Here is a 25,707-nt window from a genome sequence, read left to right as displayed (position 1 = left end):
TTACCTCTAAGCCAATGCCTCTTAGATGTGGGGTTCCTCAGGGTTCGTCCCTGAGCCCCACTCTTTTTAATGTGTACATGAGCTGCTTGGCAGAATTACTAACACCTTTTGGCATCCAGATTGTTACGTATGCGGATGATACCCAGTTAGTGGTATGACTTAGTCAAGAGGATAACTCAGCTCCAAATCTGGCTCTATGTTTGCAAAAAGTCTCCAGATGGATGGACAATTCTTATTTGAAACTCAACGGAGACAAGACTGAACTAATGCTTTTAGGAAACTATTCTTCTCGCACAATAGCCACTTCCTGGCCTAACTGTCTCGGCCACCCGTCTGCTCCCAAAGCTGAAATTAAGCGTCTTGGAGTGTGGGTGGATCATAACCTGGACTTCAAGAAGCAGGCAGGCAAGGTAACAGCCTGCTGTTATGGAATACTAGGAATGCTCAGAAAGATCCTTCCCCTGCTCCCACTAACTGTAAGAAGAGTACTGGTCCAGGCACTCATCCTCTCTCGCCTGGACTATGCTAATGCTCTCTATCTAGGAGCTCCCCTGTCTACTATCAAAAAGCTCAGTTTGTTCAAAACTGTGCAGCACGGTTACTCACCAACTCTTCAAAGCGCAGGTCAGCTAAACCTTCGCTCTCGGCGCTTCATTGGTTGCCGATTTATCAAAGAGTTCATTTTAAGGCATTGTGTATTACACACAAAGCCCTTTCTGATAAAGGTCCCCCCATTATCAGATCCCTTATTCGGCCCTACCGCCCTTCCAGGTCACTTAGATCTGACAAAAAGCAGCTAGCTATAGTTTCAATAATAAAAAGAGCACGAAGCGGAGGACGCCGTTCGCTCTAGAAATGCCTTTCAATTCAATTCAATTCGATTTTAATTTTGTTCACCTGGTAATGCCCAAATGTGACTAAAAGACTTGCTAAAAACAACTAGGAATTATACTGAATTTACAAATTCTGTACTTTATGGTCAATTAATTACCTGGTCAAATCCTCCAGGCACAAAAATCTCTCTAGCGGCAAAATATTATTTTCTCATATAGAGCAGCTCATTACCCACACTCTTCTAAGACCAAACTTTTCCATTCTCTCCAAGATTCACAGATTTTGCATTGGGGCTTGGTCATTCTTGAAATTGTACCACTGATCATCGGAATCACATTCTACTAGGCCTTTGCCAACAACCCAATCTTCATATTTTTCAAAACACTTAAAAACTTTACTCTGTAGTCTAGGTCAGACTTTCTGGCACTTATCCGACAGTATGATCCTATCTAAAGTAACAGCATGATCAATAAAAACAAATCTGATCTAATCTAATCTGATGTCTAGTGGCTACACTGTTGCCTCTCAGTATGTATTATCAAGCTTCTAACCGCATTTCTCATTTGACCCAATTATGTAATTCTTGGTTGAATAACCACATTAGCCACATCTGAAGACAAAGAAATATTCAATCAAATACAAAGTTCTGAGGATCATGCCAAAACCCCATGTCATCAAAGAAAAACGATGCACAAATCTGTCTATGCCAATAGAGTAAGATTCGCATAACACCATGCTAAATTGGATGAGCTACTGAATAAAACCAAGTACCAGCAGTTAGCTTCCTAATGAGGGGAGTGGAATGGACTAAAACACCTAATATCACCTATAATTACCAAGAGTTACCACACTGTGTGGGCAGAATAGTTAACAAAAATGGAAAATTGTTCACATATTCATTAGAATTCTTTCACATTAATATAGAGTGATTTTACATGACAAGAATGTTAAGTTGCTTCACACAGAAATCAGTTGAATTGTAGTACAACAAGGGCGGTGTATGAAAAATAGTTGGATACAGTAACATTTAGTTGTTGCAATTGCCTTAACTCATAAGAAGATGACATCATAAGTGGTTTAACAATAGGTCACAAGGATCGTATAGTTATGGGAAAAGAAGAACTAAGAATTGGCTTAAAAAGACGCAGAGGAGGTGAGCTTCTGGGTGTCCTTGAAACATGAAAAGGGTGGCTTTAGCTAAGAAGCAGAGAGTTCCAAGCAGATGATGCAGCTCCAGTTTACTGGCAAAAAGAGATTTCAAAATGAAGCACCTGATGTTGAATGGAGTTGAGGCTTCTTGGTTCTCTTTGGCTGGTCAGGATGATAAGTAGCTTAGATAAATATGTGAGTTTGTTCAATTGTAAGGTTTTTGTGGCTGAGTCAGCATTTTTTAAATTGCATTCCTGTTGTTAAAGAATGCTAATGTTGGTGATGTAGAATTGGTGTGATGTGGTAGGTGTCTTCTGAGGCAATGAAGAGGCAATGAAGAGTCTTGTTGCAATGTAGCCTTGAGCGGGGCAAGTCATAATTGTGGAAAGTCACTAAAATGCCTTTTTTGAAGTCACGTCTGGAGACGACAAGAGCTTGCACAGCTGTTTTTGGTTGGTCATGGCAAAATAGATGCTCAATATTTTGAGTGAGAGGAGATAGAAGTTTATAGAGTTTTCCACTTTGTTAATGTGAAGTATGAAAGTAAAGGTAGATGTGAAACCCAAGGAGTTTGCTGTGAGCACGAGAAACGGGAAATGACTTTCATTTTCACATGATCCTGGAGTGTATGGTTGAATTTATTTCTGTGTTTAGATAAAATGAGGAGAAATCCAGTTTAATGTGGCTTGATCAATGATCAATTTTCATATATCATTTGTGGAGTTTCTTTGAGTGTTGAACAGAGAGTAAGACTGTCCCAAAACATCATGTATGCCAAATGCATTTCAATTTGTGCATATAAATGTATCGTAAAGATCTGACTCCGTAGATATCCACATACAGGTTGCACAAAGCAGAAGTTATGATTGCGTTCTGAGGGAGACCACTATACATTGTGGTTGTTCCCAAGATGAAACTCTCCCTCTTCACAACAGGTTATCAGTTGGTCAGAAAAGAGGAGATCCAGCTGAGGATGTTTCCATGGAAACCCAGGTGGGGTTTCGGAGCATGGGTACCCCAGTACTGATTAATCATGTGTAGGCCATTGAGAAATCAAGAAAGATGAGAAAACCAATATCTCCTTCATCCAACAAGTCTGTTAATATGGACACACTGTACCTTTTAGTGATAGGTTGCTCACTTGACTTTTTTAATTCAAAGTTGTATTGTTTTTCCTAGCACAGAGTATCAAATTTATAATGGGAAGTTTTGTAGCGATGGCAAATAATTAATTCCACAAATACATATACAGGATCTAGGCTCCAATCAGTAAGGCTGAGCCTAATCAAACAAAAACAACAAGAAAGTGGCAATACTGATAATCCATTTAGTTTTTTCTTTAGTTGGTGCCTAGAACAAATCTACAGCAGCCTTGAGCGGTCTTTTGCTTAATTTTAATTTTATTCAAACTAATTTACCAATTTGAAGTTCCGAGTTACTTAATTATTTGAAAAACATCAAGCCAATATCTATAAAAAACAACTGAAAAAAATTCATCAAATAACTACACTCATTTCAACAGTCTCACTTCCTACTTTTATGTCACAATCAATCCACATTTATAACCCATACTAAACTACAATCACACTCAGAAAAAAACAGAGAAAATCCTGGCCACAATATTTTTCAAATTCAAATGCCAGGGGTCAACACCAGACATCACCTTAATACAAACACTAATCTGTTATAATGCACAAATCACATCATTGTCAATTTATTCACTGTAAATCATAATATACAAAACTGATGTGTACATTAACCCTAAGATTGTCTGGTGAACCCTTGACCTTCTGGTAGGTCACTCCCCCCCGCTGCAGCGCCACCTGCACCCCCGCTGTCTGCTGCCGCCGGTGGAATTCGAGGCCCTCCACCACCCGCAGGCTTCCACCTGCACCTCATCCCTGGTGGCCAGTGGTGGCCATTGCTGCCTGTTGCCTTGTATCCTGATCGCCGCTCTGCTCTGTGCCCCCTGCTCCCCGCTCGCCGCTCTGCTTTGTGCCCCTCCTATTTTATATTGTGCATCCCGATCGCCGCTCTGCTCTGTGCCCCCTGCCCCCCGCTCGCCGCTCTGCTTTGTGCCCCTCCTACTTTATTTTCTGTATCCTGATCGACGCTCTGCTTGTGCCCCTTGTATTTTGCATTTTGTTTTCAGCCCCCGCCGCTGCCTCCCCTGCGTCCCCGCCCCGCGCCCATTCGCCACACCCGTCCCGCACCTCCCGCCTCCCAGCTGCTCCTCCCTCCCCACCTCCCCATATAAGGCGGTCGCTGCGCGGCCGCGCCGTTGGCGTGCCGAAAGCGCACCTAAGGCAAGCCCGTCTGCGCCCGTCCGCGCCTGGACCGCGCCCAGCGCCAGAACCCCTAGCCCCCGCACCTGCCAGAACGACCACCTCCTCTACGACGCCAAGACCCTCATCGCTCTCAACCCAGGAAGAACTCACACCTGCTACAAGGCCGCCCCGAGGCGCACCCACTGTCCCTTCACCTGCCAAAACTGCAGCTTCTCCTGCCACGAAAGCGCCAAGACACCCACCACAACGGAAGCCAACCAGCTAAGATGCATCCTGATCAACACCCACTCCGCGCACAAACACGCCGTCCAACTCTGGTACCTACTCGACACCACATCACCGGACGTCGCCTTCCTAACCGAGACCTGGATGAACGAAGCCTCCTCGCCAGACATCGCCATAGCCATCCCAGACGGGTACAAGATCACCCGCAGAGACCGCACCAACAGAGCCGGAGGAGGAATCGCCATCGTCCACAAAAACACCATCAAGATCTCAACAAACACCACCAACACCCTCAGCACCGCCGAACACATGCACTTCCAGATCCACACAAACCCAAAGACCACCTTAAGAGGCACCCTCGTCTACAGACCTCCAGGACCCCGGCCTCAATTCTGCAACTCCATCGCAGACCTCATCAGCACACACGTGCTGACCTCCACCGACTACATCCTCCTCGGAGACCTGAACTTTCACCTGGAGAACAACAACGACAGCAACTCCTCCACCCTGATCGACAATCTCGCCAACCTCGGACTGAAACAGCTCGTCACAACGCCGACCCACAACGCCGGCCACATGCTAGCTGTCATCTTCTCCTCAAGCCCCCACCTCCCCTTCAGCCACGCCTCCAAACTCACCTGGACAGACCACCACTGCATCCACTTCTCCTTCTGAAAACCACCCACACACCACCGCACCCTACAGACCCCCCGCCGCCGCTGGGGCAAAATCACTGAAAAACAACTACAGACAAACCTCGCACTCAACCCCCCGACGACCCCAACCAACCCGGATGAAGGGGCACTCGCCCTCGAACGCTGGATGAACGATTGCGCCAACACCATCGCTCCTCTGAAAACCCCCCCAATGCAGACACCAGCAGAAGAGTCAGCTGGTTCACCCCGGAACTCCTCAACTCCAAACGCACCTGCCGAAAACTGGAAAACATATGGCACAACGAAAAGACACCAGACAGCCGCACCGCCCACAAAGACGCCATCCGCAACCACCACCACCTCATCAGGTCCGCCAAAAGAACCTCCTTCACAGACCGCCTTGACAACAACGCACACAACAGCAAGGAGCTCTTCACCATCGTGAAGGAACTCTCCAACCCCAGCTCCAACGCGAATGACACCCCACCATCGCAAGCCCTGTGCAACTCCCTCGCCACCTTCTTTCACCAGAAAATCACCAACATCCATGACAGCTTCAGACCCCGGACGACCCCTACTGACCACACCGCACCGAACCCACCGCCCATGACACCCTGAAAACCTGGGCCAACGTGAGCATCGAGGACACAATCAAAACCATGGGAACAGTCCACTCCGGATCCCCATCCGACCCTCTCCCACACCACATCTCCAACAAAGCCAGCAAGTCCATCGCTCCCCACCTGCAAAAAATCATCAACCTCTCCTTCGAGACCGCCACCTTCCCTGAGATCTGGAAGCACGCAGAGATCAACACCCTACTGAAGAAACCCAAGGCGGACCCGAGCGACCTCAAGAACTTCCGGCCCATCTTCCTGCTTCTGTTCCCGGCTAAGGTCATCGAGAAGATAGTAAATACCCAGCTCACCCGGCATCTTGAAGACAACAACATCCTTGACCCATCCCAATCAGGATTCCGCAGCAACCACAGCACCGAGACCGCCCTCATCGCCACCATAGACGACATCAGGATCCTGCTGGACAACGGCGAGACGGTGGCCCTCATCCTCTTGGACCTCTCCACCACCTTCGACACCGTCTGCCACCTCACAATACGCACACGCCTTCACGACGCAGGGATCCGTAACAAGGCCCTGGACTGGACCACCTCCTTCCTCTCCGGCAGAATGCAGAGAGTCTGCCTCCCCCCGTTTCGATCCAAGGCATCCGAGATCATCTGTGGTGTCCCTCAAGGATCCTCCCTCAGCCTGACACTGTTCAATGTCTACATGGCACCACTAGCACGCATCGCCCGACAGCACGACCTCAACATAATCTCCTATGCCGACGACACTCAGCTGATCCTCTCCCTCACTAAGGACCCCCTCACCGCCAAATCCAACCTCCACCAGGGAATGAAGGCCGTCGCTGACTGGATGGAGGACAGCCGCCTCAAACTGAACACAGACAAAACAGAAATCCTGATCCTCGGATCCAACCCCTCCGCATGGGACGACTCCTGGTGGCCCACATCACTGGGGTCCCCCCCGGCCACCACCGAACACGCACGCAACCTGAGAGTCATCCTCGACTCAAAACTCTCCATGACCAAACAAGTCAACGCAGTCTCCTCCACCTGTTCCATCCATCAGTACTCATAAGTATTTGAATATAGCTGGTTAATATCATTTAAAAATTATCCTGGTAGTTTTCCGATATTGGTCTATGAGTACAATGCAGGTCATCCCCTTGTTGGGATTTTTACTTCAGTATATATAAGGTCTCGGTCCAACATTGTTTTTAATTGACAGATCTGTGACCTATTAGCCATTTTTATGGTTGAGTAAAAAGACTATTAAATTCTGCCACATTGGTTATAAAAAATTGCCGTTCACATTGTTATGTTATGTTATGCTAGGTGCACTTCTAGAGCGCGCGACTCACCCGGGGGCATCTCGGCGCTATACTTAGTAATTCGCTGAAAGGGAAGTAAGAAAGAAGAAAAAGACACAGCCACTAACACTGAGAAGTCAGAGACAGAAAGGTTTTCAATTTTTTCCTAAAGATTGTAAGGGAGGGACAATTACGTATGGAAATGGGAAGCGAGTTCCAATAACGTGGTCCAAGATATGAGAAAGCCCTCGCCCCGGAACAGGTAAGGCGGATTCTGGGGGTCTTCAGGAGTTCCATAGCATTAGACCTTAAGTTGAGGGTAGAGGTCCTTTTTAGTTAATTTGTTTGCCAGATATTTGGGGCCTTTACCGTTCAAGGCCTTGTACGTAAGGCAGCAGGTCTTAAAGTGAGATCGTTTCGAGATCGGGAGCCAGTGGAGGTCTAAAAGTAGAGGGGCTGAAGGCGAGCCTGCCGGGCGATTTAGGATCATTCGGGCAGCGGTATTCTGAATGACCTGTAGCTTCTTTAACAGTGACGGGCCAAGTTCGGCCAACATAGCGTCGCCGTAATCGAGGCGACAGATCACCATTGCCTGGACTAGTGTTCTACGGTGCTTAATGGGGAGGTAAGGGAGAATCTTCCGTAAAAGCCGCAGGCTAAAATAACAGAAGCTGGCGATTGCAGCTACATGTTCTTTCATAGAGAGTGCCTGGTCAAGTGTAAACCCCAAATTTTTCACCACTTGTTTGGGAGCTGGTGCAATACCCAGCTCTCGTGGCCACCAGTCCTTGGACCAAGAAAGAGAAGCTTTCCCCACTAACAGGATCTCTGTTTTACTCGGGTTCAACTGGAGAAAATTCTCGGTCATCCAATTCGAGATGGTGAACATTCCGGCTGCAAAACGTAGGTGTTCTGACGTTGCTTTTGGGTTGATTTTAAAGATAAGCTGGGTGTCGTCCGCGTATGAGATAATCTCAAACCTGCATGATTCAGCTATTTTAGCTAAAGGGGACATGTACAGATTAAATAAGGTGGGGCTGAGACATGAACCCTGGGGGACACCTTTGTACAGACAACGTTTGTCTGACCGAAAGGGTCCTAGCATGATTGTTTGGTTTCTATCTGCAAGGAAGTTTTGTAGCCATTTCAGAGCTTGATCTTGTATGCCACAGGAGCGCAATCTCTCAGACAGCTTAGAATGGGCGATAGTGTCGAATGCTGCGGAGAGATCCAGGAGAACCAGGATAGCTGATCCTCCAGCGTCCATTTCTAGCCTCAGTGAGTCGGTAACTGCCAGGATTGCAGTTTCAGTACTGAAGCCTGGACGAAAACCTGATTGCGACGGGTCTAGAAAATCGTTTAATTCGAGGTAGTGACTCAGCTGTTTATTTATGGCTGATTCAAGTGATTTGCCCAACAAGGGTAATAGTGATATGGGCCGATAGTTACCGAGCACAAGGGGGTCTGCCGTCGTTTTTTTCAGAATGGGGCGAACAAACGCTTCCTTCCAGATGGAGGGGATAACACCCGACCTAATGGAGCTGTTGAAGATTGCTTGGACTTCCGGGGCACAGCATGAGGCTTTGAGGGCCATAGTTCTCGGGGGGCACGTGTCACTAGGGGAACCAGATTTTGCCGATGAGAGAAAAGTGTTGACTTCCGTTATGGAGAGGGGTTTAAATTGTTTGAGCTTGCCAGGTGTCTTTTGGTTAATTTCAGCGGAGCTCGTGAGGGTAGTTGTGGTCTGCGCTAATGGAGATGGAAAATTAGCGTAAATCAAATTAATTTTTTCCTCAAAGTGGGTTGCAAGGGAGTTGCAGAGGTCCTGCGACTCCATATGAGGAAATCTACAGGCTTGGGGAGAGACAAAGGGCCCGATTCACAGAACTAACTTAAGACAAAATCCTAAACGTACTACCATTTTGGTATTCACAGAAGGCACTTACTCATTTTGGTATTCACAGAAGGCACTTACTCATTTCGGTATTCACAGAAGTTAGGAGTCCTAACTTTAGGACTCCTAAATGCCTTCTGTGAATACTGAAAGTCTTAAAATTAGGATTTTTCTCAGTTTAGTAGTAGTATAGTTAGGACTCCTAACTTTAGGACTCCTAAATGCCTTCTGTGAATACCGAAAGTCTTAAAATTAGGATTTTTCTCAATTTAGTAGTCCTAAATTTAGGACTCCTAAGTTTAGGACTCCTAAATGCCTTCTGTGAATACCGAAAGTCTTAAAATTAGGATTTTTCTCAGTTTAGTAGCAGTGTAGTTAGGACTCCTAACTTTAGGACTCCTAAATGCCTTCTGTGGATACCGAAAGTCTTAAAATTAGGATTTTTCTCAATTTAGTAGTCCTAAATTTAGACTTAGGACTACTAAATTGAGAAAAATCCTAATTTTAAGACTTTCGGTATTCACAGAAGGCATTTAGGAGTCCTAAAGTTAGGAGTCCTAACTATACTACTACTAAACTGAGAGAAATCCTAATTTTAAGACTTTCGGTATTCACAGAAGGCATTTAGGAGTCCTAAAGTTAGGACTCCTAACTTCTGTGAATACCGAAATAAGTAAGTGCCTTCTGTGAATACCAAAATGAGTAAGTGCCTTCTGTGAATACCAAAATGGTAGTAAGTTTAGGATTTTGTCTTAAGTTAGTTCTGTGAATCGGGCCCCATGTCTTTAACTATGTTGAATAAGGTTTTTGAAGAATTGGTAGCTTGATCAATTTGTTTTAATATGAAAGATTTTCTTGCTATTTTTATGTTCCGATGGTATTTAGATAAGGAATGTTTATAGGTGAGTCGGTCCATAGGGGTTTGACTGGTTCTCCAGCATCTCTCCAGGGCTTTGCACCTGGATTTTTCCGCGCTAAGCTCTCCTGTATACCAGGGGGCTGATTGGCGCTGTTTAGAGGGACAGAATTTTTTCGCGGGAATTAGGGAGTCGAAAACTGTGGTTAGTTTGGTGGTGAAATTCTTCAACCGTCCCGAGGCATCTAGGACTGTCGGTGAAGGTGCCTGAGGCAGGGAATTGTAGGCGGCCGCGAAGGCTTCTAAGGATAAGTTGTTCCAGGGTCTGCGGAATTGAGAAGAGCGAGATTCAGAACCCGGTAGTACATTTGTATACTGTCGTCGTATGGAGAAGGGGACCATGAAGTGGTCAGACCATGTTAAGGGGAGAGGAGGGAGGTCAAGTAGGTGCACAATATTTGTAAAGATAAGGTCAAGAGCGTGGCCCTATGCGTGGGGCCGTTGAAAGTAGGGAAAGCCAGATTTGATTTAGGCTGTTTAGGAGATTATTCATCTCTGGGTTCTCTGAGGCTTCACCATGAAAATTGAAGTCCCCAAGCAGGATGAAATTGCTGGATGCTATGGTTTGCAGGGCGATCAACTCCACTAGTTCGTTCGCGAAGTCGGTCCTGGGCCCCGGGGGCCGATAGATCAGAGCCCTGTTCCAGCTATCAGATGGTGATCTAGTAAGCTTAAAAAAGCCTAATTCTAGGCTGGCCGTACAACGTGTGGCAGTCCATTGGACGTTTAGGTGGTCTTTGAAAGCTATTGATATCCCGCCCCCCTGTTTTCCCTATCTATCCGAATGGATACATTTATAGCCGTCAGGTATTGCTAGGTTAATCTGGGGGTGATTTGAGGGGTTTAGCCATGTTTCTGTGAAAAAACATAGATCTGGAGAGTATGAGCTGACCATGTCCCAGATTTCAATGGGGTGTTTGGCTAAGGACCTGACGTTACAGAGGATAAATATTGGGCTGGGATGGTTTACATCCGCCAAGACGTTTACGTTTGGGCCAGCCGGGATGTTTATTTTGCAGCAGAAGGAGCATGTCTTGCATGTCACCGGTCCTTCAAGATTGAGTGGAAAGGTATCTGGGCAGTTAGCCAAGGTAGTGAACTGTGACACATTTCCCGTTCTACAGTCCAGTAGAGCCTTGGGGGGATAGATTATCCGAGTCGGAGGAGGTGGTGGACAACAGATTTGGGCAGCGCTTTCGGGCTTGGGGCTTGTAAGGGCACGGACGGGCGCAGACGGGCTTGCCTTGTGCGCGCCGCGTGCGCTCAGGTGTCAGCATTTATGCCAATGGAGTTGGCTACTAGACCGCCTCCCCCTTGTACCACCAAGATGGCGGCCGTCCCAAGAGGAAGTCCGGTCTCTGCCCCGGTGACCGAGAGTGTGGCTCCCGAGGGGTGACTCCGTCTGCGCAAGCGTAAGTGCAAAATAACAATGTTTTAAAAGTTTTAAGAAGTTTAACAGCAACAGTAAAATTAAACGAGAAATACCAGCTCTAGCGTGCTTTCCCGGCTTCCGCCTCAGGAAACTAAGTGGTGCGCGTGCGCTCAGGTGTCAGCATTTATGCCAATGGAGTTGGCTACTAGACCGCCTCCCCCTTTTACCACCAAGATGGCGGCCGTCACAAGAGGAAGTCCGGTCTCTGCCCCGGTGACCGAGAGTGTGGCTCCCGAGGGGTGACTCCGTCACCCCTCGGGAGCCACACTCTATTTATTAACATTGGTGTTAATAAAGATATGCAACAAGCGATTTATATCAGTGGCTGAGAACGCTGCTTCGTGGCGATTTTTTTCAAAAACTACAGCTTCCAGAAGCATTTTGCGATTCCCTACATGCAATGGGCGAGCTGATTTCCTGTCTGCCCCGTCGTTTATGTTTACGACGGTGCGTCCCTGCTAACAAACTTGAAAAGATTTTGGACGCTTGTACGAAGATGAAGTGAAGTTGGCTTCAGGTACGCGACTTCCAACTTAGCTAATTCACTGAAGTGCTAGCTTTTGACTTTTAAATGTTACCCACGTTAATTTGTGGATGGTTATCTTGCAGAAGCAGATTCTAAAAAGGGTAATATAAGGCACACACTCTGCGGAACGATTTTATCTTCAAAAAGTTTCACCGTCTTTGCATCTATTTAAAGCAACACGGTTCAACTCCGAAAGGTAAAGATCGTCGTCTTTCCTTCTTCGTCTATCTAAGGCATTTATTGAGATGGGAAATTGAGGCAATGTTATTTCTTGCCCACGGTTGTATAGTTCTACACAGCAACATTGGATTGATCTCTATTTGGATAACTTCTGCAACTTTACATGTAAGTGAACAGCCAATGGGTTTAAATTAATTTAAATTAGTTTAACCTTTCACCCAGCCTCCTCCTCTTTCTCCTTTTTCCTTTCCGTTTCTTTCTCCCATAATCATAACTTTGTTTTTTTCTTTTTAAAAAACACAACGTATGAAGAGTTCTCTCCTGAGAAATCTCTTCTTTTTCAGGCTTTTTCCTGAAAAATTTGTTCTTTTCTGATTTTGCAGACAGAGTTGGTAGTGGTTATCTGCCCAGCATGATTTATACGAGGTTTTCCCCGCGCTAAGAGGTGAGCTTTCAGGCGCTTGAGATGTTCTGTTTGGTTTTCAATGTTGTTAGTAAGTTTGAAAATATAAGCAAGGAATGGTCAGTCAATAAGGTTTTGTTGTTTGTCTTTAAAGTTATCTTGGTCCTGAAGAGAGCCCCATATCAAGTGGGCTCGAAACGCGTCAACCTTATGTATTGTTCACCAGACAATCTTAGGGTTAATGTACCCATCAGTTTTGTATATTATGATTTACAGTGAATAAATTGACAATGATTTGATTTGTGCATTATAACTGATTAGTGTTTGTATTAAGGCGATATCTGTTGTTGAACCCTGGCATTTGAATTTAAAAAATATTGTGGCCAGGATTTTCTCTGTTTTTTTCTGAGTGTGATTGTAGTTTAGAATGGGTTATAAATGTGGATTGATTGTGACATGAAAGTAGGAAGTGAGACTGTTGAAATGAGTGTAGTTAGTTGATGAATTTTTTTCAGTTGTTTTTTATAGATATTGGTTTGATGTTTTTTAAATAATGAAGTAACTCGGAACTTCAAATTGGTAAATTAGTTTGAATAAAATTAAAATTAAGCAAAAGACCGCTCAAGGCTGCTGTAGATTTGTTCTAGGCACCAACTAAAGAAAAAACTAAAAGGATTATCAGTATTGGCAAATAATTAATTCCAGCGCAATATATCATATTGATAAAAACAAACAACTTTCACTTTGCAAATACTGTCAAGAGTCAATCATCATCCTTCTTACCTATCCATTTCCTGAAGCATCTGTCCACCTAGTTATTTATCCCTCTGTCTGCCCATCCTCACTCATTTATCCATCCTCACTTTAATCCATCCAGCAATCTTTGCATCCACTAATCCCCCTACAAGATTAAATCATTCATATACACATCCATCATCAGAATTACATCTATCAGTTATGCTTATTCATTTAATCAACCACTCTCATGTATTCATTCAGCAACCTTTCTAGTCTATCATTCATTCCCACCAGGGCTTAATTTGTGCAAGAAAGAGTCCTGTACCAGAAACTTTGCTCAAAAGTCAGCAGCCAGTGCAATAAAGCACTGGTGCACCAAATACTAAGGCTGGTAGTCTTTAGTCCACTACCAGTCACTCCCTGCCCCTTTCTCTTGCAGGTTCCAGCTTTCTCCCTTTGTGGCAGTTTTGCAGGCAACCACCAGCTCAAATTAGGCACTGATCCACGCACTCATATGTTGAATAATCATTCATCCACCCTCACTCTCATTCAGTCACCCCTCAAAATTCCCTTATTGATACATACATTTCTAGTCTTGTTCAGTCATTTATTTAAACAGTACACATTCATACATCCTTCACCTTTAGGCCTCCACCCACATACGCAGCCATTAATACAATGATAAAACGTTTTCACTTATGAAAAAACAAGCCTATATGATTTGGTAATACTTGCTTTCTTTAAGATTACGATGTTTCATTTGAACACAGATTGACTCGGAAGCACTCAGGTCAAGGGCCTTCTCTCCTAAGTGATGAAAGCAGGGCCGGCTTTAGGGCAGTGCGACTGGTGCGGCCGCATTGGGCGCTGACCTGTGGAGGGGTGCTGACCTCAGTGGAGGAGGCCGCTGTGTTTATCAATAACTTATTATTGGAAAGATACGAGGCACTTTCGCCCTGTGGTAGTGAGAGAATTCGGGGAGGCCGTCATGGAGTGTGGGGGCACCAAAAATGATTGTCGCATCGGGCGCCACCCTCACCAAAGCTGGCCCTGGCTGAAAGCTTTGGCCACAGTTTATCTATGAGCATGTCTTAGATTTAGCACTTGTAATCAAGTTTAAAGCAAGGGGATGCAAATGATATGTGCTTACAAGTCCAATTTCATGATAATTAGTCTTCATTAGAAAAGGCAATAAGCTCATCTTCAAATGTGTCAATGTGTGTGATAGAATGAGAATGAGACCTTGCTGACAGGGGTGTCTCTCAGTAAGAACTAGGGGCTAAATACACAGAAAATAGGAATTGTAATTTCCTATTTGAAATTCTTTCCGAATTGCAGTTATGAAATCGCAATTCCTGATGTACAAAATAATAATTTCCAAAATAGCAATTCCTAATGGGTTTGCAAGTAGATCTACTACATGAATATTAATGAGGTAGGTTGAAATTTGCAACCCATTAGGAACTGCTGCCATCACAAGGATGGTGGCCTGCTGAGGTGTGCAGACCACTATGTCTGTGATTGTTTTTTAATAAAGCTATTTTTTTAAATGCATCCCATTTTAAAACGGGATTCATTTGAAAAAACAGAAAATTAAACTTTTAAGTTAAATTTTTGAAGTGTAGGAAATGGTTCATGGGACCTCTGCCTGCTCGTAAAAAATATTTGTTTTATCATTCAAAAAGGGACCCCCTCTCCAGAGGGAGGACTATCGAGAACATATGGGAGACGCCATTGATCAATTTTTGTAACTTAATGTGGGGACGGTGGAGGGGGCTGATTGCCTGTGGGAGGGAATGAAGCCCACGAGTCGAGGGGTGGATATCTCATATTGCGCAGCGGCCCACAGATTACGTAGGGAGACTCTTGTTCAGGCGGAGGCTAAGCTTCTGTCATTGGAATCCCGCAGCAGGGATGGCGCAGACCACCGTGCTCGCCGCCAACTTCTTTTGATGCAGCAGGAATATGCACATATACTACTTGATGAAGCCCAGCAGGCATGGCTGGCGACCCGCAGTAGAATCTATCAATGGGTGGACAAATCCAGCAAATTGTTACATGGGTTGTGCCAGCGGTCATTGTACTCCCACGTCCTGCCGGGTGTTTTGGGCCCAGACGGGTCCGCTCTCACTGACCCCTCTATGATTGCTGACAGCTTTGCCACATATAATGCGGACCTCTATGCCCCTAGGGAGTGGCTCCCCGCAGCAATGGTGGGCCAATTTCTCGATGATCTACCACCCAATGACCTCTCTGACGAGGTGCGTGAGGAGCTGGATCTCCCGCTCACCGAGGAGGAGCTTGGTGCGGTGCTGGGAGAGATGCAGCCTGGAAAGGCCCCAGGGCCTAATGGCTTCCCCTGCGAGTTCTTTAAACATTATTTTCTGCAATTGGGACCTCATTTCTGTAGAGCGGTTGAGGAGGCCAGGGAGCGGGGTTGCATGCCTCGTGACTGGAGTCACGTGGAGATTGTCGTGTTCCACAAGCCGGGAAGACCCCTGGAACAACATGCATCTTATCGCCCTATATCCCTCCTTAATGTGGAGGCCAAGGTGCTGGCCAAGGCATTGGCCAGGGGAACAACCTTTACAACGCAACTTTTACAACGCACTACCATTACAACGAAACTATTACAACGCAAAATCTGTTACAACGCATGCCATTACAACGCAAGTCTTTACATCGACTTGCACTAGATGGCGTGCTAACATTAAAAATAGAGTAGTTTACTATCCAAACACCTTCCCTACTGCAACGTGGACTGGAGTTAGAATAGTAAATTACCCTTTTTTAATGTTAGCACGCCATCTACTGCAAGTCGATGTAAAGACTTGCGTTGTAATGGCATGCGTTGTAACAGATTTTGCGTTGAAAAAAATGCGTTGTAACGGCATGCGTTGTAAAAGCATGCGTTGTAACGTCATACATCCCATTGGCCAATCGCCTCCGTGCCCATATTACATCTTTAGTGCATCCCTACTAGGCTGGGTGTATGCCCCATAGGGCGACCCGGCACAATATAAGGCGCGCACATGTGGCAGTGGCAACTGTCCATGGGTTGGGGGTGCAGGCCGCGCTTTGGACAGAGCCTTTGACTCCTTAAGCTGGGTATATTTATTCACACTTCTCAGTAGATTAAACTTTGGGCCACGATTCTTGTCCAACCTGACCCTTCTCAATACTGACCTGACAGCATCCGTACGAGTGGCTGGTGCCATTTCTCCCTCGTTCTCGATTGGTTGGAGCACTAGGCAGGGTTGCCCGCTGCCCCCTTACTTGTTTGCCCTAGCTATGGAGCCACTGGCGTCCTGGGTGCGCATCGACGCCCAGGTTACCAGACTGGAATGGACAGTGGGCCTATCGGATCACATTGTCCTGTATGCGGATGATGTACTCTCTTTTCTTACTAATATCAATAAGACAGCACCACGTCTACTACGCATTATGCAAATATTCGGGGAGACGTTGGGTCTGTTCATGAACCCTCGTAAATCTACACTGTGGGTCCTGGGGGGAGGGGCGGTCCCTGGGCCTCCTCCGTTCAGGTAGCCACTGGGGGGTTGAAGTACCTGGGAGTGTTTTTATCTGATTCTCCGAGCGTCTCTTGGGAACGGAATCTGGCCCCTGTGTGGGAGTGGGTGTGGGAAGATCTTAAAACTTGGACCCACATGCCTCTATCAATATATGGCCGATCGGCCATCTTTAAAATGGTGTCCCTTCCCTGCCTCCTATATCAACTACAAAACGATCCCTATCCGATTTCTCTCGGCTGGTTCAGATGTGTCAATACAGCCTTGAGTCAGTTTCTATGGGCTGGTGGAATGGCAAGGGTAGCTCTACGGACTTGCTTCCAGTCCACGTATTGCGGGGGATTAGCAACCTCTGATATCTTATCTTATTATTTAGCCTCCCATCTTCTGGTCCTCAATGGGTGGTGGTATGATGATAGGGCTGATCCAGCCTATGCGGTCGAGAGGCGTTGTATGGGGGATAACACTCTACACACCACATTGTATTTCGCGTCATTGCGCGACTCCCTGCCACCAGCTACGAAACTGGTATTGCAAATATGGCGATAGGCGTTGTGACGGACAGGGTGGTGGAATAGGTTGACTCGGGAGACTCCCCTTTGGTCGAATGGATGACTTCCGCAGGTGGCGAAGCCGTCCGGTTTCCGGGGGTGGGACCGCATTGGTGTCTCTACTCTCGTGGACGTCATGCGGGGACCAGTTCTAAAGTCCTTTCAGGAGCTACAGAAAGACTTCCATATGCCTAAAACTCAATTTTTCCGATACCTACAGCTCCGCCATGCCATCACTCCTTACATTGAGGGGTTGGGGCCCGTGGCTGAGTTTAGTCCCATAGAGGCAAAGGTATTCATGGGAGACCTCCACGACCACAAGAATTCCAAGACTTATCAGTCCCTGGTTATTCACAGTTCCCCCACACTGCAGCGACTTCGGGAGGCTTGGGAGGGAGACATAGGCCCACTGGAGCAGGAGGACTGGGTGGAGGCCCTGGCCTCTCCGCGAGGGTCATCTATCGCCGTCAGTCTTCGTCTCATTCAATTTAAATATCTCCACCGAGTCCATTTCACCAGGGTCAGGCTCTGGAGGGCGGGATTGGTGGCCTCCCCGGTGTGACATGCAACATTGCTCTTTAGTTACAGATACAGTGTGAATGGGTGAACGAGTCTATTCATATATGGTGCTATTTGGGGTAGGCGTGAGTGCAATGGGGGTGGGTTTTGGGGATTGTTTGATCTTTTTTTTTGTTTGTTAAAATATTTCAATTGTATTGCTCTTCATTTGTCCTCTATTCTAATTGAAATTGTCAAAGTCAACTTATTGCCCAGTCTATATGCATGAGTTGCTGGGTTAGAGTGCTCTGCAATATATGGGTCATTTGACGAATAAAATCTGTTCTTTTTTTTAAAAAGAGGGACCCCCTTCCCATTTGCGAATGGTTACCACCTCTTTTGAGGTGTTGGTAAAAAAAAGGAATTATTTGCATCTGTAATTCTCTCTCAAAGCAAAACATTCATACATACTACTGCGATTCTGTATTTGGAAGGGACGCCCTTAACACACATCTTCCAAATACCAAATTGCAAACTGAAATTGTGCATATTACCGAATCACAATTTGTGATTTGTACAAATATTAAACCATTTTTGCCATCAGAAAATGGCCCGATTCTGTACATATGTAAAAGCATTTTTGTAGTTGAAAAACAGCCCGATCCACAGAATCAGGCAGTTTTCCGACTGCAAAAATTATTCATACAAATGGCCCTAGATTGTTTAATATTAACCTTTAAATAAATCTATGTTGAACATTAATCACATACAAATTGCAATCCTACGGAATAAAAATCTCTTAGCCAATGAGTGATATTATTACTGCTAGGTAGCATCAATACATACTTACAGGTATTGTCCGCCGGAGTCGACAAGATACATTTCATTCACCGAAAGCTTGCGCACAGTGTCATTGGATGGACTGAAAAAGAAAATAAATTGTTAAAACACACACACATACACCAACTCACTTAGTCCTTCAGAACTAAAGGGGCACTACATTCCAATGTATCATCATTCTAGTACTAAGGTCAACAAAAAGCAAATTAGGGCAGGTAAAAACGACTATTATTTGTCGGGGGAAATGCCAGGTAAATTCTAGAACATTTAGATTTTGGAGCGGCAGCCACCAAAATCTCCATGTTATTCCCCAAAAACTCCTGATATTCCCCCTATTAGTACCAAACCCCTTGGTTTTGGGTTTATTGGGTGGGATAGTTGTCACACGTGATTATGGCCAACTCATAGTGTAGGCCTAAGCGTAACCACCAGTGTTCAGTTGTGTATTTCATATTCAGGTTAGAGAAATGTTAATGTTAATGTTAATAAGAATTTATAGAGCGCACATACGCCGGGTGGCTTCATGGAGCTAAAAGGCTTCAAATGCTGTCGAAGAGGAACATAGGATCTAACTTTGTGCAAATAGCCAGGTTTTCAAGGATTTCCTAAATGGCAAAAGGTCTATCACAAATAGACTAGGAAAGCAGTCGACTGTTATATCTGACTGTTTAAATTCAAGCAAGAGATAGGTACAGAAATAGAGGTAGGTGGGAGAGACAAAGAGAGATGGATAGAGAGCAAGAGAGCAAATGAAATAAAGAAAGAAATAGAGAAACGTAAGGGCTCCGTCTATGGAAATAATAAGGTTCCCCTGTCTCTAAATTAGGTGGGTGGCCTGAGGGTTTTTTCGGGCAGGATATTCTGCAGCATTTGTGACAGAGTACCCTGTTTGCCAAACTGTAAATTGGATCTTTAGTCTTCGAAATTGTCACACCTTGGATAAAGATGAAGATAATCCTAGAAATGCAGGGTTTTGTTCTTGATCACGTGGTATCATCTGGGTTTGGAAATATTGAACTATTGCCAGCGCTAACAAAATATTATTTCTTAAATAAATATACCTGCTAAAACCAAGAGACACTATTTAACTCCAATAATACTTTCCAAGAATTAGCTGGCTTGCCAGCTATAAAAATCCATATGCCATGAAATCCATATGCTGGCAACCATACCCAGTTAATTACCATTGCTAGTGGTCACACAGAATTAACCCCTGGAATTGGTTCTATTGAAACAGAATTAACCCCTGGAATTGGTTCTATTGAAAAACCGTTAAACTAATCATCACTAATAACTATGAGCCTTTGAATTACAGCCAGTAATTGAGAGGGTGTGGCTATTCGAGTATTTTCTTTATGTATTGCTACGCTAGGTTCTTGCTGCCTGCCTGTGTGTATAGACTAGAGCTCATATTCTGAATACTTAACCCTCCACTATGCAATATTGATACCACGTTCTCGGTTGTACTTGTACAGGCAGAACTCACTAATAGTGTGTCCCTTATGTCAGCAATATGTGCCTGATTCATCACTATGGCAATTAATATGCTTATTCGGAAGAATAGATGTACTACTCTTTAGTTCAAACTATGTAAAAATATAAAATTTGCCCCTAATATCCAGTCGTGCTTATATAATTTTATGCTAAAATTTGTTTTTGAACCATTTTGCTCATTGACAATGTTTTTTTCTGTATTTGTGACTAATGTATGTGGAGTTTACAGAATTCTTGTGTTCGCATACAATCCTATTCTACAAAATGAAATTAGTTTGGCAGTGAGTGCGCAACAGACTCCTCACAAATTATACCAGAACGGGAACCAACATGTCCTTCAGTAATATAATTTCATGCTTGATAACATTCTTGTGCAAGACAAGACACTGGGCATTCATGCTTTAGCAGCATGATCAGAAAGGTTCACAAAATAATCTTGGCATCAACATTGTCCACTTGCCAGATTTGAAATGATGCTTTTAACATGGACAAACGATCTACATTTTTCCTAATACAACTGTTTGTAGAATCTATATAGACTTAATGCGTAACTTCGCTCATAACATTCATTGATCCAGATTTTCACTGTATCCAATTAGATTCAGCAAGCAGAATATTACATTTATTCCTCTAAAAAATGCAATATTTCTCCAAAGCATGTTGTGACATCAGTAGGATTCCTTTGTTGAATCACTTTTGAATGGAAGCTGTCCTCAGCCCTAGACGTGGAAATGATTCCCTGAAGATGCTACATATGTGAAATATTTTGAAACAGAAATATTCCTCTCCAAGGAACATTGACCTATCAGATACATAGTTTCCACAAATAGAAGGTAGGAGCTGTTTCATGTACGTTCTTTTCCATTCCAAACAAAAGTGTAAGACATGCTTTTTTAATTATCCTAAATGTAATAAAAACACATTTGCTACATCATTTGTCATACAAATAAATGAAATGTCATGTATGTTGAAACAATGTAACTTAAACTCTGGAGCACGTAGAAGAATTCAGTTTAAACAGTGTGCTTTGTGTACATTTTCTTGAAATATTGAAACTGGGGGGCGTGGCCTGAGCCAAGTGGATGTTGGTGGTGTGATCCTGGCCAGGCCCTCTCCAGGCATGGATCGGGCACTCTCTGGTTCACCCTGGTAGCAGGAGTGGGCGGTGGAGGCCTGGAGGAGTGTGAAGCAGCAGCCGCAGCGGCCCGGACGAGACCGGCTACAGGGCCAGTTCTGTGTGCAGCGCCAAGAGGTGTGGTCAGCGGCCACATTATGGCCATCGGCCAACTTCGGAGCATGGAAGCGAAGCCGACCCTCGAGTAGACAGGAAGTGCTGGAAGACATGCAGCTTTGAGGGGTGGGTGCTGGAGCGCCTCAGGTGAATGTCGATCTCCTGCTGATCCTGCCCCTGACATCAGCTGCTTGGAGCGCTGCGCTGGACCCCATCAGGAGAGGAAGCAGTATCCGGCCCATGCGGCTCCTGAGGCATGGGAGGACCGGGTGTAGGAGTCCCTAGAGGTGGCCACTAACTAAAGCTGGCGGTCGGGAGGTCCCCCGGAGACTGGCCCCCTGAAGGATTGTCTGCACCTAGCAGACTCTTTGTGGATGGGGGGGGTGGAGGGTGTGTGGCTCTTCATGCGGTGAGGCCTAACAGTCTGGGAGACAATGAAAACAACAGATGTGAAATCTGACTGTTTGCTGGAAGATATCAACTACAGTACAGGACCATGAGTGGACACTTGCCGCCCTGGACCCATACAGTGTGCAGCAGAGAGCGGGTCTAGGGTGGCTGCTGCCTCCGGGCACTGTGCACCACTACTACGTGCCCCACAGGCTGGGAAAACAGAAGTGACATGGGGATTTATGGGATCACCAATGACAAGCGCCTTCAGGGAGCGACTGAACTGGAGAGATTGGACTGCCGGAGCGGCAAGCAGCCATGCCAGTGAATAAAGGTGACGCGGGGAGCCCATCACAAAACCTGATCTCCAGTATGGTGCTGATGGAGCTGCAGACCTTGAAAGCGGATCTGGCTCCGGGTCTCTCAGAGGTGATGAAGGACCTTCAGCACCTGGGTGACAGGGTGGCAACCAATAAGGACTATACATTGGTCATAAGCCAAGAGGTGGATAAGCTCTAGGAGTCGCACTTAAAGCTGGAGCAAGACATCAGAGCATTGTGGGACAAATGCGCGGACATCGAAGACTGCTCGAAGAGAGACAATGTGCAGATCTGGAACATCCCAGAATGAGAAGAAGGGGATAATGTAGCTGACTTCTTCAAAGCTCATTGACATTATATGTTTAAGGGCTGTTTCATCCTGCATGATATTCTCCACTGCATGTTTATGGGGGTATTGGGTGCATCTCCCGCTGCAAGAGAGAGACACATGGATAGTTCATGCTTCCCTGAGAGCGGAGAGATTGGTTGAATGACTTAGCCGAGGCTGAACGTTTGTCATGGACTAGCTGGGGCATTTTTGTGTAGCTGAGGGTCCGGGCACCTTGTTTGGGTTTCTTCCCCCTTAGTGTTGGGTAGTTTGGGGGGAATTGATATAGAGAGGGGAAAAGGGAGGGGAATTTATGGTTACTTTGGAGGGGACCATGAACACCAGCTTGATGCCATACACACTATGGTTAGATGAGGGGGCTGGGGACTGATGAATGACACCCCAGAGGTTATGGGGGCACCAGAGAGGCATGCGATTCCTCATATGCCCCTCCCTATCGTTAAGATACTTGCATGGAATTTGAAGAGCCCTTAAATGTGGAGGGAAGTCAGGGGGCTGCTCCCGTATATAATGTGTCTCCAGGAGATGCACTTGAGATACCAGGGCATTTACTGTACACCACTCAATATTTCGCAGCCGCTTCCACTAGGAGGGAGCGGTGATGATGGGCGTACATATGGACTAACTCTTTGAATTGGTGGGAGTCAAGAGAGATACACAAGAGTGGTGCTATATTAATGTAGAGAGGAGGATACAAGAGTGTACACTGGTTATATTCAATGCCTATGTTTCAAAACAGGGACAGTCACAGTACATCTGGAGCTTGGTAGATAAGGTAAAGATGTAGGCACTGATACATCTCCTCTGGGTGGGAGATTTTAATCTGTCTCCATATGCGCAGTTAGATAGGCATTCCTAGGATAGATGCGCACAGGTAGACTTTCCCCGTGAGCTGATGCACTTCCAGGCTGATTTGGGGGTGGTGGACCTCTGGAGGGTGCAGCACCCAGGGAAGCAGGATTAGATTTTCTTCTCCTATGTTCATAGGGCCTACTCCAGGATCAACTTGATGTGGGGTCCCAGTTCTTTCTTGAGGCGACTGCGACCAGCGAGCTGGTCAACAGAGAAGGGGCAGGGAACATCTTTATGGCGGTCCGATCAAATCTTACCTAGGGACTATAACTGCAGACAGGCACTCAGGGAATCTATAGGGAACTACTTTCAGAGAAACAGGTAGATGAAAAGCCCCGTGCTCTGATCTGGGACGTCTTCAAGACGGTCTTCAGGGGCCAATGCATAGCAGGGAAAGTGCATTTCTGTCCTATAGGATCGCCTAGTCGGAATGTTCTGGAGGCAGAACGTAAGAAGGCAACTGGTCAGCACATACAGACAGAATCCTTAAAAGCCTAGCATCGGATGGTGGCGCTTCAGTGACAAATCAACTTAGAGGCCATGGAGATGGCACAAAAGGCACCACTTTACCTGAGGCCGTCGTTCTATGAATGAGCCAATACAACAGGAGCCCTGCTGGCTAGGCGCCTAAGGCATGGCAGATCGGCGGGTGTCCGTCTATTATTTTTGGGCAGAGGAAGTAACCTTGAAAACGACAGGGCTGGGAAATGTATGCTGAAGAGCCGGTGACCATGGAAGAAGTACATGCATACCTCTTGCCAGAGGAGGTCCTGAAAGTGATAAAAGACCTGCATCTGATAAAGCTCTGGGGCCAGTCGTACTGCTGAATCATTTCTATAAATATTTTGCTTCAGAGGTGGTCCTGAGATTGACAACACTATTCAATTGCTTCCTGCTAATGAGGACAGCTACACCCTCGATGCAGCAAGTGCACATTACCTTAATTTGCAAGGAGAACAAGCCCAAGCACAGGTGGCCTATAGTGCTTCTGAACTCAGATCTCAAAATGTTTTCGAGATTTTTAGCTAACAGGATCTTGCTGCACCTCCCGTACCTACTCAATCCATTTGGGGTTTGTTCTTCAGAGTCAGGCAGCAGCCAATATCCGATGGGTATTGAACTTAATTAATAAGGCCAATAATCGGAATCCCTATGGCGATCCTGTAATTGGATGCGGAAAAAGCCTTTGACAGGGTCAACTGGGTCTACCTCTTTCACATGCTCGCAGTGATTGGACTGGGGATGAACATGCAAAACTGGATGGCGGTTTGCTGCAAAGACCCAACTGTGTCCATCTAGGTAAATGGCTTATGCTCCACCATGATCTTGCTGAAGAGAGGGATGCAGAAGGGATGCCCCCTCTCACTTATTCTTTTTGCCTTCTCCATTGAGCCCCTGTCGGCCACGATACACTGATGCTGGTATATTAGGGACATGCCTGTTGGGGACGATCACCATAAGATTAATTAATTTGTGGATGATGTCCTGTTGACCCTGAAGGACCCTGAATAATCCATTCCTTGTGCAATAGGGGCCCTGGAAGCCTATGGTAAAGTATCTGGCTTTTAACTTAATCTTAACCAGTCTGAAATGCTCAGCGTCGTGATCCCTGCAGTCTCCAAACTGAAAATTCTTGTGGCCCTTCCCTCGCGCTGAGCGGAGAAGAAAGTTAAATACCCAGGGATCTACATTACACCATTGCACCGCTTCCTTTATGCAGGAAACTACCCTTGAGTCATCCTCGCTATCAGTAGTGACTTGCGTATATCTAAGCGTCTCTCCTGTTGTGGCTGGGCAGGGTAGCGAATGTAAAAAAAATCATCCTAATATGCTTGCTGTACGTCTTCCAGGCCGTGCTGGTGGTGTCCTCAGAGGATACCATGCAGGCCCTCCAAAAAGAGATAGACTCATTTATATGGAGAGGGAAAGGGGCAAGGGTATCCAAAAGGGTCCTACAAATCAACCAACGCTCGGGGGAGGGTGGGCTGCCAGATGTTAAAAAATACCACGAGCAGCCCAGCTCTGACCATTTTTCTAATAGTCCCTATATGAGATGAAACTCTAATGGATTTTTATGGATGTAGAGGTGATGAACCGTGCACTGTAAGCCATGCCTATCTGCCCAAACATGCAAGGTCATCAGTCTGTTACTTCTCTGAGTTCCTAAAGCCAGTAATATGGGTGTGGGACTCTCACGGGAACTATGACCCTCACGTCCTTCCCCTACCCCTATACTCCACTCCTGGACAGCCAAGACTTTATCCCAGGTCTGAGAATTTGGCCACTGGGAAGAAGGGGGTTGTAGGATGCTCAGAGACCTGTTTCCTGGAGGGAATATTAATCCTTTCATCAAATGCAAACAGAAGTACTGCCTTCTGGAATCCAATCGGCTTCTCTACTTCCAGCTGCAGCATTGGGCCCTCCATCCAGAATACAAAGCAGTATCTCTTAGGCCCCTGACAGCGTGGGATAAACTATTTGTGCCATGTAGCGGCCCGAAGGGCCTTATCTCTAATAC

The 25,707-nt window shown here is 45.8% G+C and overlaps 1 protein-coding gene and 1 long non-coding RNA gene across 4 annotated transcripts in view; one reads left to right on the top strand and one right to left on the bottom strand.

Moving 5' to 3' along the window:
- LOC146829140 (xaa-Pro aminopeptidase 2-like) overlaps window positions 1–25,707 on the bottom strand; it is a 329,035-nt gene that overhangs the window by 74,109 nt on the left and 229,219 nt on the right. The window contains exon 15 of the mRNA XM_085607765.1: window positions 18,564–18,635. Within this exon, the coding sequence (XP_085463891.1) occupies window positions 18,564–18,635 (72 nt within the window). The remainder of the gene's footprint in view (window positions 1–18,563; window positions 18,636–25,707) is intronic.
- The window catches only part of LOC146829141 (uncharacterized), a 131,737-nt gene continuing 117,714 nt past the window's right edge, over window positions 11,685–25,707 (top strand). For all 3 annotated transcript variants that reach the window (XR_014962199.1, XR_014962198.1, XR_014962200.1), the window contains exons 1-4: window positions 11,685–11,804; window positions 11,897–12,009; window positions 12,103–12,158; window positions 12,377–12,438. This is a non-coding gene — a long non-coding RNA (uncharacterized LOC146829141). The remainder of the gene's footprint in view (window positions 11,805–11,896; window positions 12,010–12,102; window positions 12,159–12,376; window positions 12,439–25,707) is intronic.

Source organism: Triturus cristatus, chromosome 5_2 (assembly GCF_964204655.1).
Source record: "Triturus cristatus chromosome 5_2, aTriCri1.1, whole genome shotgun sequence".
Classification (NCBI taxonomy): domain Eukaryota; kingdom Metazoa; phylum Chordata; class Amphibia; order Caudata; family Salamandridae; genus Triturus; species Triturus cristatus.
This window is presented reverse-complemented; position numbering and strand designations above follow the sequence as displayed.